General features: G+C 37.6%; 1 protein-coding gene across 6 annotated transcripts; it reads left to right on the forward strand.

Annotated features, from left to right (window-relative positions):
- The first annotated feature begins 319 nt into the window (after positions 1–319).
- On the forward strand, positions 320–11,533 carry LOC124872550 (cytotoxic granule associated RNA binding protein TIA1-like). Of its 6 annotated transcripts, none has more exons than XM_047372689.1 (12): positions 321–544; positions 2,126–2,222; positions 2,442–2,540; positions 5,223–5,277; positions 6,951–7,038; positions 7,567–7,642; positions 7,730–7,835; positions 8,081–8,176; positions 8,252–8,336; positions 8,431–8,572; positions 8,701–8,849; positions 11,390–11,533. In XM_047372689.1, the coding sequence occupies exons 1-12, from the start codon at positions 519–521 to the stop codon at positions 11,526–11,528; spliced, it is 1,158 nt and encodes a 385-aa protein (XP_047228645.1). In that variant the 5' UTR covers positions 321–518; the 3' UTR covers positions 11,529–11,533. The 6 variants fall into 6 exon arrangements, with proteins under 6 accessions (XP_047228643.1, XP_047228647.1, XP_047228645.1 ...); XM_047372688.1 differs by having other exon boundaries at positions 322–544; positions 8,078–8,176; XM_047372687.1 differs by having other exon boundaries at positions 320–544; positions 7,567–7,835; positions 8,078–8,176; positions 8,704–8,849.
- Positions 11,534–14,154: the final 2,621 nt, after the last annotated feature.

Below are 14,154 nucleotides of genomic sequence, written 5' to 3' on the forward strand. Positions count from 1 at the left end.
AATCTACCGGGAAATAAAATGTCACAATTGTTACACTTTATATTATGCAGTATATTCCCCCTAGCAGTTTAAAAGACCACATATAAGTAAGAATAATTGGGACAGGAACTCCTTTTTTTTTTTTTTTGGCATTTTATTGTGCAGTACTTCTGATATATGGAAAAGCCGCAGATACTAAGGCAGTATTAGTAGAATGAAAATATATATATTAATATTGTTTTAAGATATAAAACTAACAGAAAATGAAATATATTACTTATGATCCAGTTGGCATTATTTTCTAATTTGCCTCCAAGTCGCCTTTGGCTGAACTGTTGCGCATGCGAGTTTGGAATCGGCCCCCGGTCGCTCCGCCATCTTTGTCGGCAGCCCATTGTTCACTCTGAAGCTAACATCGGTGTCAAAACCCTCTACATCTCATAATAAACTTTCGTGATTGTGTCACCGACAGCTGACCGTGACCGTCGGGGATTTGCTCACAAGGTCGCGACTTGTTTTCGGCCACCAAGTGAGATAGAATGGACGACGAGCAGCCGAAAACCCTGTAAGTGTATGACGGCGTTGTTCTTAGCTAGCCGCTTGTATTCGTCACACAACATTGAGCGGCACATGTAAATATAGACGTGTCTTTATATCTGTTTTTGAACAAGTATTGTTTTTAACCTGGAATGGTCTAGCTTTCACCTTAATAACAATAAAATGTTTTTGTGAAGGGTTTCCTGTTGGTATAGTCGAAAGGCTTAATGCTAGCCAGATAACTAGCTAGCTACTTCCAGAAAAATCCTAAATATACCCGTTGGATCAAGCTTTTCCCTCTGAGTGAAGTAGAACCGTTTTTTTTTTTTCCTTTTTGAGCTTTAGAAAATGCCTCATTGATATTGAGCACTGCAGTTAAATCCTGATGTAAGCATTAAACCTTTCTGTTTGTGTGCCTTTCACCCCCGAACAACGGTACATGGTTGCGTTGGTCATTGTGCAGGCCAATGGTTTTATAACCTCATCCTTAATGCCGGTGTTATTTTGGCAATCATTATTCATCACAATAAGTACACTATAATTATTATCCAAAATTAATTCGGTCTTCTTCTGAATTGCTAAATAATGGCGTGAGAAAAAATTAGACATTTGTTTTTGTGTGAAAAATAGGATTTATCGTGTGAGAGTCAGTATGGGTTGAGAGTAAACAGTTGCGTTACCTGAATAAATTACAGCAGAAATACACAATGGGATTATGTTTCGGAAACTATAGATTTTAGCTTGAAAATTATACCACTGTTCATAAGGGGTGGTGGGGTTATTTGACAAATAGAAATTAGTTTTTGAAGTTTAACAATGAAAAACGAGCACTCAGTTAAAATGTGGAGGCCTACTAGGTGCTGTGTTTGGACTTAAACCTTTTTATTCATATCATATATCTAAAAATATCTATAAATGCCTTTGATTGCGGATGACACTTTTTTTCTATCATTGACTTTCATTGCCAAATAATTTGCTGAAATTTGTTGTATTGGCATTAAATGACAGTGATCATATTTCAGTTTATGGAGTAAAGCCACTAATGGGTTTCACAAATTTTCCATTTATATTCTTTATACCATATTTTAAAAGAGGGATTATTTTATTATTTATAAAGAATTTGTATAACAAGAATCCCAGTAAAACTGTTTCTGATTCGGAGTGAACATCTAAAACTCTTTAGCCTCTTTTATTAGCGATTAGCATTAAACTATAAACATCAGTTTCTGTTGGTATTGATATTCTGATATTTCAACTATCTCAGTCTTCTTGCGTCAGTAATAACCTTTACATCAAACAGTGTTCTCTGTGCGACCTGATAGTGCTCAGATATGGTTCATATCACTGATCGGAAAAAGATGGATCGTTTGAGTTGCCTGCTGGATCGTCGGCCAGTGACGAGGGCTGAGGTCACATAAACTACATTCTCAACATACACCACCTCACAATCTTGATCTGTCCCATCTAAATTCAGCATAAGATACGTCTGTAAAAAAAAAACAAAAAAAAACAAAAGCTTCTCGCTACCGCAGTCACATTGGATCTCTTTACCATTAAGGCTTTATCACGAGTTATGTTTTGTTGCTGCTGTTTGTGTTTATGTTTGTAGGTATGTGGGGAATCTGTCTCGGGACGTGACGGAGGCCCTCATCTTGGAATTGTTCAGCCAAATTGGGCCCTGTAAAAGCTGTAAAATGATAGTAGATGTGAGTTTATTCATTCTCATTTATTGGATTTAATGTGGCTGGTTGCATTATTTGCTTCCTAAAACTGATGCATGTAAAGATGACTCTTCTATGTATTTTGATGCTAAACTGCTGTATTTTTCCCAGCTTGCACAAAGTATGCGCCCCCCTATTTTCTGTGCATAATACTAGTTTCATTAAGACCACATTTACCTAATCTGTGTCTTTTGTCCACTCCAGACAGCAGGTCATGATCCATACTGCTTTGTGGAGTTTTATGAGCATAGACATGCCACTGCTACAATCGCAGCCATGAATGGTCGGAAAATACTGGGTAAGGTAAGCTATCATATCTCCTTGGTGAGTGACCAAGTGCAAGGTTATAACCAAACAACTGGTTAAAACGTGTTTTGTTAAAATTGCTCTTCTTTCCGTTTTCCTGCTCCACTTCATGTTAATTTGCTTTATTCCCCTGTGCACATCATTCTTCTGTGCACAATCAAAGTGTCTCAGTGGGGAGCACTACACTTTCTCAGTCTTATCTTTCTTTAAATGTTTCAAAAACCTTTAATAAAAAACATCACTTTGAGATTGTTAGTCGAGTTTTAAGTTCTGGGTCCATGTCTTTCCTGTTTTCTTTGTTTTTAGCATAAAATGCACATCATTGATTGTCTTTCTTGCATCCATCAGTTAGTAGTTATGCTGTAGTCTTCTGATGTTTGAACATTTATGTTGCAGATTAGGTCCAGACAGTCATTTCCTTATCCCTACCAAATAGAATGACGTAAAGCTAATTTATCGTAGGACAATATTCAGTATGTGCAGAATAAGGCGATATCAGGAACAAAATGCCAGAAATAGGCTTGTCTACATGTGTCTAATGCTGACTTGAAAGGTTTCAGGATTTTTATTCTGATTTTGATATTATTGCTGTCATAACAATGATAAATTGATGAATGGTTTTTTGCATTTTGGGCTTTTGCTTCTACCAAACGAATACTTCCTGCTTGCGTCTTTATTTTTTCACCAAATATTGCCAGAAATGTTCCTTTAAACTTCTTACAATCAAACTAAGAATTACGTTTTCTTTTCTCATCTGCAACCTCTTGCCATTTATAACCCTTTACCTCATCTTCGTTAACCCCATAATGAAACTAATAGAAGACCATTCTGCTCCTGAATCCACTCAACATCCACTGAGCTTTTATTTAGAGGTTTTAAGGTTAATAGTTGGAAACCTTTGTTGCAGGGATATTCTCATTTTTCAAGATTGACATTGCTGGAAGCTAACTCTAGAACATGTATGGAATAAATATATAGCCAGTGGATCAAAATGTTTACATGAAATCGTATCAGTAATAAATGAAAATGTATTTCAAATTAAAAGTGTTAATGTCTTCCTGGTTTGGGTTAATTATAGACATAAATACCTGCCAGTTTCTTAACAACTTTACCACCTTAGCATCAGTTTACCTCCTGAAACTTTTTTGTACTGCACTAAACTAGCTTCACTAAATATACTACTAGCATAGTAAGGCTGAATGCCTGGTTCATAATTAGCTAATATTTACTACAGTTCTTTGTGCAACTGAAATTGATATAGTGTTCAATAATATTGATACATTTGGTCTATATTGTGCAGCCCTAATGATATGATGAGCCTTTAAGCGAACTGAAAGTAGAGATGCACTGATCAGAATCTGATCAGATCTGTTTTTTTATAAAGCTTAAACTTTCCCATGCCAGTTTCAACTGATTCAGATTTCTCTTTAAGAATTACAGCGTTCAGACAATAGGTTTCTAGCCTTTCTGCCTTGAGCGCTCATAAATTATTTACAGAGAGCATAGCCACGGTTTCTAAGATAGTAGTCTTTGTAACATGATTGCTGTTGGTGTTATAAACGGTCTCAAGCATCTTATATTAGCACTTAGCCTGGTTGGAGATTGTAGATCCTTGTGTGAACTCTGCCAACATCTCTGAATATATAGTATAAAACAGGGCACTTGCTCTCTCATTCGCCTACACCCCAAAAAAACTGCAGACGAGTCCTGGTAGCAGAAAGTACATCTTCCATTAAAATTCTCACATCTCTTTGCTTCTTGGGTCTTTATTTAAAGTCCCCAAAATAGGCATCTTTCAGTTTTTTTTCAGTCAAAGCGTCCATCCTAAAGGTGTTGGCAGTAATTTGGTAGCGTTTACCATGTTGTGTTCACTGATTTAAAAAAAAAATAATAATAAATAAAGTCCAGCTGAAAATTGTCCGATCCCCTGGTGACAAGGAATCATTAACATGTTTAATGAATGCAGTCCTGTTTGTCTTTGGTCACTCCATTCTCCATTCTGTCTGTTTTAACGAGCATTTTTATTGAGCCCTCCTGTGTTTATGAATTCATTGAATTTAATGTGGCCCTGCTGTGTTCTTATACAACATGTAACTTTCTTTCATCTACTTTAATTGATGCTCTTCTCTGCCCCTACACCTTTTTAATGCTGTGTGTTCTTTGCAACGTTATTTCCACATAGAATCCACGTAAGAGCACCTTTTTAAGAAAAATACTTTCAGTTGAAAATATTTTATCCTCAACAGGTATTGAAGGACCATTTGAGGAGTATAACAAGTTCGTAAAAATCACTTGTTTGTAAGTCCCTTGTTATTTGGACCTTACTTCCTACAGTTTTACTCCAAATTCCTAGCCTGAAAATGAAATGTTCTTCATTATAAAGGTGAAGTCTTGATATCCCTTTATGTACTCCACTGTATATTAATGTCTTAATTAATGCAGAGGGATATGTACAATTAGATAACGATGGATAATTAGTTTGTTTTGGTGGTTTAAACATTTATGTGGCTCTCAGAGGCCGTCTTGATCAAAAGTTCTCAATCACGAAATAAAACCAAAAGTAAAGCTGGTGTGTGACCCCCACCCTCTAATCAGAGAAAAACAACCTCGTCTTCCATTAGCATGAGCCACGTCTGACCTTATCGTCTTCCCTGCTCTTTGCATCTATGTCTCTTGCAGGAGGTGAAGGTTAACTGGGCCACAACCCCAACAAGCCAGAAGAAAGACACAAGCAGTAAGTAATTCATGCGACGACAGTTGATCATTTCATATGCAAACTAGCATGTCTGTATAGCTAGAAGAAACAATTTGATCTGCACACACACGCTTAGTTAATAGGAGTGTGATGATACATCCGACTCAGGAGATGAGACAACCCGCCATATCAGTTGATGAGAATAAAAATGAGAAAATATTTTATCAATATTTTTTGAAAACCTAACATTTCCTGTTTTTTGTTTTTGTTTGTTTGTTTACATAAATAACAGATTCACAAATCACAAACTGCGATTTAAAAAATCCGAAATGAGTGTCTTATAAGGCAGTGCACAAATTGAAAGCAACATTTCAAAAACAAATGTTCAGTGCGCCTTTTTGTGTTTTTGCAAATGGAATAAAGGTTTGATTCATCTCAAACCATTTAAAACAATCTCCGTTCAGAGCAGAATTACCCAGTTCTGGTTTGATCATTTTTAAGTATTTAGGTTAAATACTTAAAGGATTAAATGCAGTTCAGACTTTGTAAAACACACAGAAATAAACAAATTTAGTGAGGTTTTGTGGTATGAGAATTTATCACACCCCTGTTTGTCAATAAAAAATGTTGCTTAATTTTAAACATTGGTCTATTTTACGACTTTTGGATCATTGCAGGAGAACTAGCTGTAGCTATTTCACTATACACCCTGAACCTTCACTGTATTTTATTGGTGTTGTATGTGATACATCAACAGTAAAGTAGTGTATTACCTGTGAAATAGAGGGAAAATAATGTATAGTTTTTATTTTTAGTAAATAAATATGGTGTGCATTTGCACTTGTTGAATGTACCAGGAACAAATTACCAGCAGAAGTTACCTAACTAGTAGAGTCTGCTTGTTTGTAATTTAATCTCAGTTTCAAAACAGCTTTTCTGTGAAGACCTCATAGATTTCTTAGAGAAGGTTAGCGAACCAACAGCATCATCAAGAACAGGGAACTCAGCAGACGGGTCGGGGAGAAATTTAAAGCAGAGTCGGGTTATAAAACAATATTCAGAGGGTTGAAAATCTCACACAAGTTTTCAAGCCATCGTTATAAAATGGAAAGATTATGTTACAGCAAACCTACCAAGATATGGCTGTTCACATAAACTGACAGGCTGGGGCAAGTAGACATGCATTAAACATGGACACTCTGGAGGAGCTGCAGAGATCCACATTATTGGTGGGGCAATCTTTATTATTAGTTGTGAACTCAACAAACAAATCTAGTCTTTTTGGAAAAGTAGTATATTAGTTCACTGTTGAAAGATGTCCTGCTGTGGGGATGCTTCTCTACATCTGGGACAGAAAGGCTGCTCATAGTTGATGTGATGGATAGAGTTGCATACAGAGCTGGAAGAAAACCTGCTGGTCTGTAGACCGGTTGAGACTGGGGTAGAGGTTCTCCTTCCAGCAGAATAATGACGTTGGACATAAAGCTGTGTTAACATTTGAATAGGTCCAGAGGCCTGACACTTTAGATGGTGCCATTTAAATTTCTATCTAGAAAATGTGTGTAGTGCATATGTTAAGAAGAACTTCTTGGCTAATTGTTTCTGCTTAAATATTTTATACCGTAAATAGTAAATATTTTTATAATGTTCAGTTTTTATTCCTGATAACTGTGATTTTTTTAAAATTAAATTAAATTAAATTTATTTTTTAGGTCATTTCCATGTTTTTGTTGGAGACCTCAGTCCAGAAATCACCACAGATGACATCAAAGCAGCTTTTGCCCCATTTGGAAAAATATCGTAAGTTTACTCTCATCACTGCGTATCTATTAATCCATGAACGACGGTCTTCATCTCATATATTTCTACTGCACAAGCTCAGAAACTGCTCAAAATAATTCAGACTCGATCAATAGTGGTCATAGTGAAACCAACAGTCAGACATGAAAAAGCACCACATAAAAAAGAGTGGAAGAAACACAGAATAAAGCATAATCATTTGATGTTTTTACATTGACCCTTTCATTAACGGTAAACCTAAGAGCAGTACCAGTCTAGAAACCATATTTAAGGATCCAGTATATGATCAAAATAAAAAAGGGATCTTTTTTTCTTTTTAAATGGTTACAAAAAAGAATAAAAACATAATTGTTGATGTTGAACAGTGTCTGGTATCGGTATTTGAACTGGATTAAAATGGCATGCTTGTTAGATACCTTTTTACATCTCAGTACTTCCTAATATTCCTGTACAACTTCTAATGGAAATCACATATTTTTGTTGATCTGTTTGACCGAGCTGTATGAGCGTGTTTCTGTTTTTCTGCAGGGACTGTCGTGTTGTGAAAGACATGGCCACAGGTAAATCTAAAGGCTATGGTTTTGTCTCCTTCTTCAACAAGTGGGTAAGTTTGTCTTCAGTAACCAAACGTGGGATGATGCAGAAGGTTTCAGCTTGCTCGTGTGACAGATGTTTCTCTTTGCATGTTCAGGATGCAGAGAACGCCATTCAGCAAATGGGAGGGCAGTGGTTGGGAGGAAGACAGATCAGGACCAACTGGGCCACAAGGAAGCCTGCTCCTAAAACAACTAATGAAAGTAGGTTTGCAGTGATTAACATTTGGCTTGGTTAGGGTAAGGTTAGGGTTAGGAGGGTTACGAGATTCTCAGTATACAGGCGTTTATCTCCTTACTGTAAAAAATATAATCTAAAGCAGCTGCTGTTACACTTATGTGAGTTTTTATTCATTTTTTAACAGAATGCGTTTAGACCTGGACTGTTCATGAGCTTCTGCATAGTCCTAGCATTCATGTTCGTCATGTTTTTCCCCACCTTTTAGCAGCCAGTACCAAACAGCTCTCTTTTGATGAGGTGTTAAACCAGTCCAGCCTCAGTAACTGTACAGTCTACTGTGGAGGAGTCACACAAGGTCTCACAGGTGAGGAACTGTTTAACACGAAGGTGCAGCCTTGAAAACACTGAATACAATTTACGCTTTTTTATTATTTCACAGAGCAAATAATGAGACAGACCTTCTCACCTTTTGGCCAAATAATGGAAATCCGTGTTTTCCCAGAGAAAGGCTACTCCTTTGTGAGGTAAGGTGACTTTCAAATGCACCTGTTTTAGGCAGATGACCTTTGCCTTTTATAGGATAACTTGATATTCAGCAGTATAATGTTCTTTGCACAGGTTTAACTCCCACGAGGCAGCAGCTCATGCCATAGTTTCTGTAAATGGCACTTCCATAGAGGGCAACATTGTAAAGTGTTACTGGGGAAAAGAAACAACAGACATTGTTCAGGGCCCCATACAGCAAGTACAGATGGCACAGGTATGGAGATTTGCTCTTTTCAGAATCTTCATGTACAGCCATCTTCACTCTAAAGGAGACATCCTCACTTCCGTTAGGTTTGATTTTTTCTTTTTTTTTCTCCCTCCAACTGTCTTTCTGTATTTCAGCAGAACACATTGAGCTTTGCAGCCCAACCCTACAATCAGTGGGGCCAGTGGTACAGCAACACACAACAGATCGGTCAGTATGTGCCCAATGGATGGCAGGTGCCAAGCTATGGCGTCTATGGACAGGCCTGGGATCAGCAGGGCTACAAGTGAGTGGAAGCATTTCAACTATCAAAATAAGCAGCTCATCTTTTTGTTGGAGAGCTGTTGTTAATGGCCAGAAAATGTATTAAATTTATTGTCTTCATTTATGTGTCTTTACCATGAAACCTTCTACAAAGGTCTACTCATACATTTTAGACTCCTTGAAGCTCTTTAAAGTTCCTCCTAAGGGCTGGAAGGTACTGCAGAGCCCTACTGAAGACCGCATACTTTCAGTAGTTTTTTCCTCTGGTTGAATTTGATCTTCAGGTGTGAACATAGATGGGAATTGTAAGTGTCGATATTAAACAGATGCATTTTCTTTGCATATAAATGCCAACCAGGAAAAATGGTAAATAATTGTTATAGAGCTCTGAGTCGTGGGAATAAGCATTTTGGGTCAGTCCATTGGTAGTTGACAGCAGATTCCTCAGTAAAGACAAAGATTGGCAATGTGTTTCCCAAATCACCTAAACTATTATAAGGATGTGTTTTATGTACTTGCAGCGTATATGTCCACGGTGCAGAATGAACGACCTAAAGGAAGTAAAACAAATGTCAAAAGATATAGATGTAATTTGGATTCTTAGACAAAAAAAGTTCTCACTGTTAGGACTTTGGATTACACAGATGCATATTTTTATATTTAGTTGTCACCCATATCTGCATTTGTTTTGTACTAGAGCTTCATCAGCCTGTTTGTTACAGTCTGGCAGTCGTGAATGCGCACACGGCGCGGGCCGCTTTGACATTCTGACAGCATCATCTTGAGGGAAATTACCAGGGTTTCACAGTTTGGATGTTTACACCAACAGTTTATATTAACCTGTATAAACAGCACAACTATAATGAGTTGATATTAGCTGGTTATTTATGGAGCCTTTCAACTATAGGCTCAGAAATGGTTCCACATAATTAATACTTAATTTCCCAGAACCTTTGACTACTGAGACCGTTTCTTGTGTGCGTTTCCGCAGTTTGGACTAAAACTGGGCTTTTAACAGCAGTTCGGCTAAAGATTATAACACCAATTCTAAACCATTAAGTCGTTTCTATTTCCAAGAAGCAACCTAAAACTCGTTCCACCGTGCCCTTTGTAGAAGTAATAGCCTGCAGTATTCCAGTACTGTAATGAAGAATGTCTGGGCGTACTCCCAGTTCGGGTGCTGCTAATTTTACCAAGGAGAAATTCCAGATAACTTGGCTCAGTCTCTTCAGTGTGCAGCAGCCTCACAGCCTCCCAGGACGTAAATGAGGGAGAGACGGCAATTGAGGACCTTATCTAGTTTCACTGTTTCTCTGAAGATCACAGTGAAAGCTTCAGTTTATACTTTCTTGCTGTGGCATTTCTGTTTAAATCAGGGGTTAAGCAGTTGCTTTTTTCCATAGGCTGTCGAGGGCCAAATCTTTGGCTGAGCACAATTTAATCAATTATGTTTGATTAATAAAATCAGTACACATTGCAATTGAAGAATAAGGGTCCCTTCATTTTATACTCCACAAAAATGGCCTTTTAAAGACCCAGATAGTAATTTTAAGTACTTAAACATTTATTCCTATTTCACAAATACTTTAGTCCTCAACATATCTAACAAATGTCTATAAATTGTCAATGTTTAACCCCTCAAACGCCAGTTACAGCTATCAAAGTCTTATCCGAGCTTAGGAATGTCAGCAAATTGCTGAATCTGAATATTTCAATTTTGTTTTGGGCAAAGGTGTCAAAAAGTTCATTTTTTAAAATTTTTCTCCAATTTCATTTTTGTAAGACTTAAAATACATGAAACAAATATCTTCACCTGTTGGAAACTCTAAAACATGACAATATTAATCATATTAAACTGCAGATCGTGTGTTTTAAATATTGCTCTATTTAGTTTTGGGCATGAGAAAGACTTTTAATTACAATTCAACCCAAAATATTCAACTTGGGTTAATGTTATGCCATTTGCACCAACAAAAAGCTACTCAAAAACAAATATCCCTTGACCCCAAAGTATCTTCCAAAAATTGTTGTCAAAAAAAAGTAAGCTCTAATATTTTGCTGCATCGTTTTACCTTGAAATTCCTGAGAACAAGTCTGACCCTGTTTCCCACAAGCTGAGCACAGCTTGAACCTTTGTAAATAGATACCGCCGGCCCATGTGTCATGAAATGTCTCTGGTTATTTAACTTGCTCTCCATTTACTGCTGCAGAGTCTCTTTAGTGACACACTGCTGGAGGACTGCTCAACTGTGCTTTTCTAGAACAGGATAGAGGTTGCCTTCAAAATAAAAGCAGGATATTTGGATTCTTGTCCACGGTGAACTCTTCTTGCTTGTTTGCTTTCCAGTTTTCATGCAGGCAGGTAAAAGACTCCTAAAGGGCCCTGCAGGCCAAAAAGGCATCATTTTAATCTGTTTGACCCTAGCAGAGTATTTTCTGTCTGTCGTGTTGTAAGAAATTGTTGTGCAAAAATAGAAACCACCTTTCTGCAACTTTGTGATTTTTATTTTATTTTTTTGTGTTATCTGATGTTCAAACCGCTCCACTTTTTTCCTTTTTCAGTCATTTACATGCTGGAGCTGGATGGACGGGAGTGGGTGCTGTGAGCAACGGAGGCATGGTGGAGCCTGGGCAGGGAGTCAACGGGACAATGCTAACCAACCAGGCAGGCATGAGCACCACTGGATACCCCACCCACTGATCACTCTTAGCGTCTGAGGACACAAGGATTATATTCTGCTGGGGAAGGAGTGCACCAGATGTGCTCTGACTGTCACATCACAAAATGTCTCTGTTAGTGAAGCCGGTCTGCCAATTTTCTTTTTTTTTTTTTTTTTTTTTTAACCAGCCCAAAGCCTCACCCACTGCCCAAATCAGCAGGTTGAAAGATGACTATACATACTTAAACCCTGATAAAGCCACTGCTAATGCACATTGCATTCCTGGGCCCGTTTTTATTGTTTGGCGTGTTCATGGCCAAATGTAAATTTAGCAATCCGTCAGGATATTTCTAGGAAATGGAGCTTAGTTCAAAGAAAACAAAAGTGTTAAGAGAATTAAATCATTGTTAAAAAGCAAATCTTTCCCTGTCTTTAGCCCCTGAAAGCCAGAGATCAAGGGCCCAATTTTATATTACTATTTAACAATCATGCAGGGAGGAAAGGCAATGAACACTTCCACAGAAAGTAACCTACAGTATTGCAACACAGCCACTGCACATACCGACAAAGAGCTGTTCCTTTCCTCTCCATCGAAGCCTGTCGATCTCATCGTTGCTCTGTCCACCCATTACTGTAGTGACACAGCAGTCCAAGTGAGTTCTCAGGGTGTGCTTAAGTTCTTCTAATGAACTGCAGAAGTTAGCAAGTTGGGAGGAAATTGGTTACAACAAAACAATTGCAAACAAATGCCAGTGCTCCTTCATGCCATGTCCTGGACCGGACCGGATGGAGAAACTCGTCTGTGGATAAAAAGTATGTGTGTTTGTGTGTGCGTGCATGAACTGATGCTTTTACTCACAAGACAACGTTCCTGTTATCTACCCCAAAACCCAGAAAGACTATGCCATTGTATTTCTTTTCTTTTTTTTTTTTTGGGGGGGTTTGCTACAAAACTGCTAGAGAAAGGTGTTTTATTTCTTTTTCTTGGGCAACGTAAAATGCCGACATTGTATAAAGAGCTTTTGCCTTTTGTGTTTTATTTCAGGACTGAAGAAATGTTAATGTGATGCCATGAACTCATGTACTTGCAAGATCCTTCTATGTTTGGACATCATTAAGTGGCTGTCAACCTAATTTTTTAATTAGTATAACTCAAAGCAATTGCAGGGATTACTGCCATTCTTATCTTACGTATGGGCAGACAAAGATTGCACAAAATGTTCTCACAAAATTTGAAGTACTCAATTTTTATTATTTTTTTTTTGCATTCCACTTTTTTGCGATTTTATTTGGAAGTCCGTTATATGTAAATAGCCAAACAGTCTGTTAAATTGTACTAAATCTGTATAAAAGACATGTTCAATGAGAATGCGTGCTTGCTCCTGGCTGGGAAAACTGACCCCAGGCGGCTGTTTGAACGTAGCATCTCTGTCCAGTGCTGATCCGTAAGCAGTAGAAGCAGAGCAACATTTCACTCGTCCAGCAGATCGGATGACAAGCAGCATTGCTATGTAATGCAGAAGTCTTTAGATTCAAGAAAAAAACTTTATAATTTAAATTATTGTTTTACACCAGTGTAGTGATTGTTTTTATAGGTTAAGAAACCTACCTTCTATAGCTCAGACTTTTGCAGCTTGTCTACAGTCATTTCAGTAGAATTGGGAAAATCCATTCTGTTGCCTTATCAAGTTAAGTTACTTTTAATTTAACCAAAAAAAATAAGAGAGTAGGCAGTGCCTATGAATGTTTTCAGCCTACGTTTTGGGAAGATAAGTTCTGTTCATACATCAGTATCATGGTTTGTGTTTTTGCTTTGTCCCATTAAAAAAAAAAGCTGATGTTTATAACCGCTCACATTTACAGTTTGTTTCTACTCCTTGGAAATGGCTTGATCAAATCAAGCAGCCATTTCTTTAGTTACAGCATGATTAGGGGTGTCCACGAATAGATTTGTCATTGCCACATTGCAAACACATTAGGTTCTCTGCTTAATCTTCAGATGGCTGAAAGGTTTTCCAGATTTAAACAGAAGCTTCATGGAACAGCAAGAACTGTTGCAAGTCTTTTTGGTTCCTTGAACTGCGTTGAGAAACTTGCCACTCCTGCTAAAGTGACTGTTAAACTATGTCTACTATTGTGGCAGTTTACCAATTAAAGATTTGGTGCTTCATAAGTGTAACCTTATATGTTTATGTCCATATTTCGCAAGTGGGAAGATTCGAGATCATCTGACGACATAAAACAGTGCGTCAGGACAAATTCTGTCTGCAACGTTATCCATAGGTCAGCTGTTGGTTTAATGCAAAGAAAGTATGTATTTCACCTTAGAAAAAAAAAAAGTTGATTATTTGTGCCCTGTTAAATGAAAAACAGGATTTCTTTTCTGGGTCTACTTTGGCAACTCTGGTATTTTTGGAGTGGAGAATAATTAACTGCTCTGAAATATGATGAGGTCTAAGAACATTTCATCTGGGATTTATTTCTGAGGTCTAGTGAAAAAATGTTTCGAACCTGCAGCTTTGTTGTTTTTTGTTTTGTTTTTAACACTTTGTTATACAGCAGAATAAATGGGAGATTCAATGCCTGCAAGGTGCCAAGATCCTGTAGCAGCTAAACGAGCCCAAACCATCACACCGCCACCTCCATGCCTGAAAGCTGGTTTGAGGT

This window comes from Girardinichthys multiradiatus, chromosome 8 (assembly GCF_021462225.1).
Source record: "Girardinichthys multiradiatus isolate DD_20200921_A chromosome 8, DD_fGirMul_XY1, whole genome shotgun sequence".
Classification (NCBI taxonomy): Eukaryota; Metazoa; Chordata; class Actinopteri; order Cyprinodontiformes; family Goodeidae; genus Girardinichthys; species Girardinichthys multiradiatus.

Coding starts and splice junctions, on each gene's coding strand:
- LOC124872550 (XM_047372685.1), top strand. CDS start 519: ATGGACGACGAGCAGCCGAAAACCCT. Junction 8,337..8,430: donor AAAGGCTACTCCTTTGTGAG/GTAAGGTGACTT, acceptor TTCTTTGCACAG/GTTTAACTCCCACGAGGCAG. Junction 8,573..8,700: donor AGCAAGTACAGATGGCACAG/GTATGGAGATTT, acceptor TCTGTATTTCAG/CAGAACACATTGAGCTTTGC.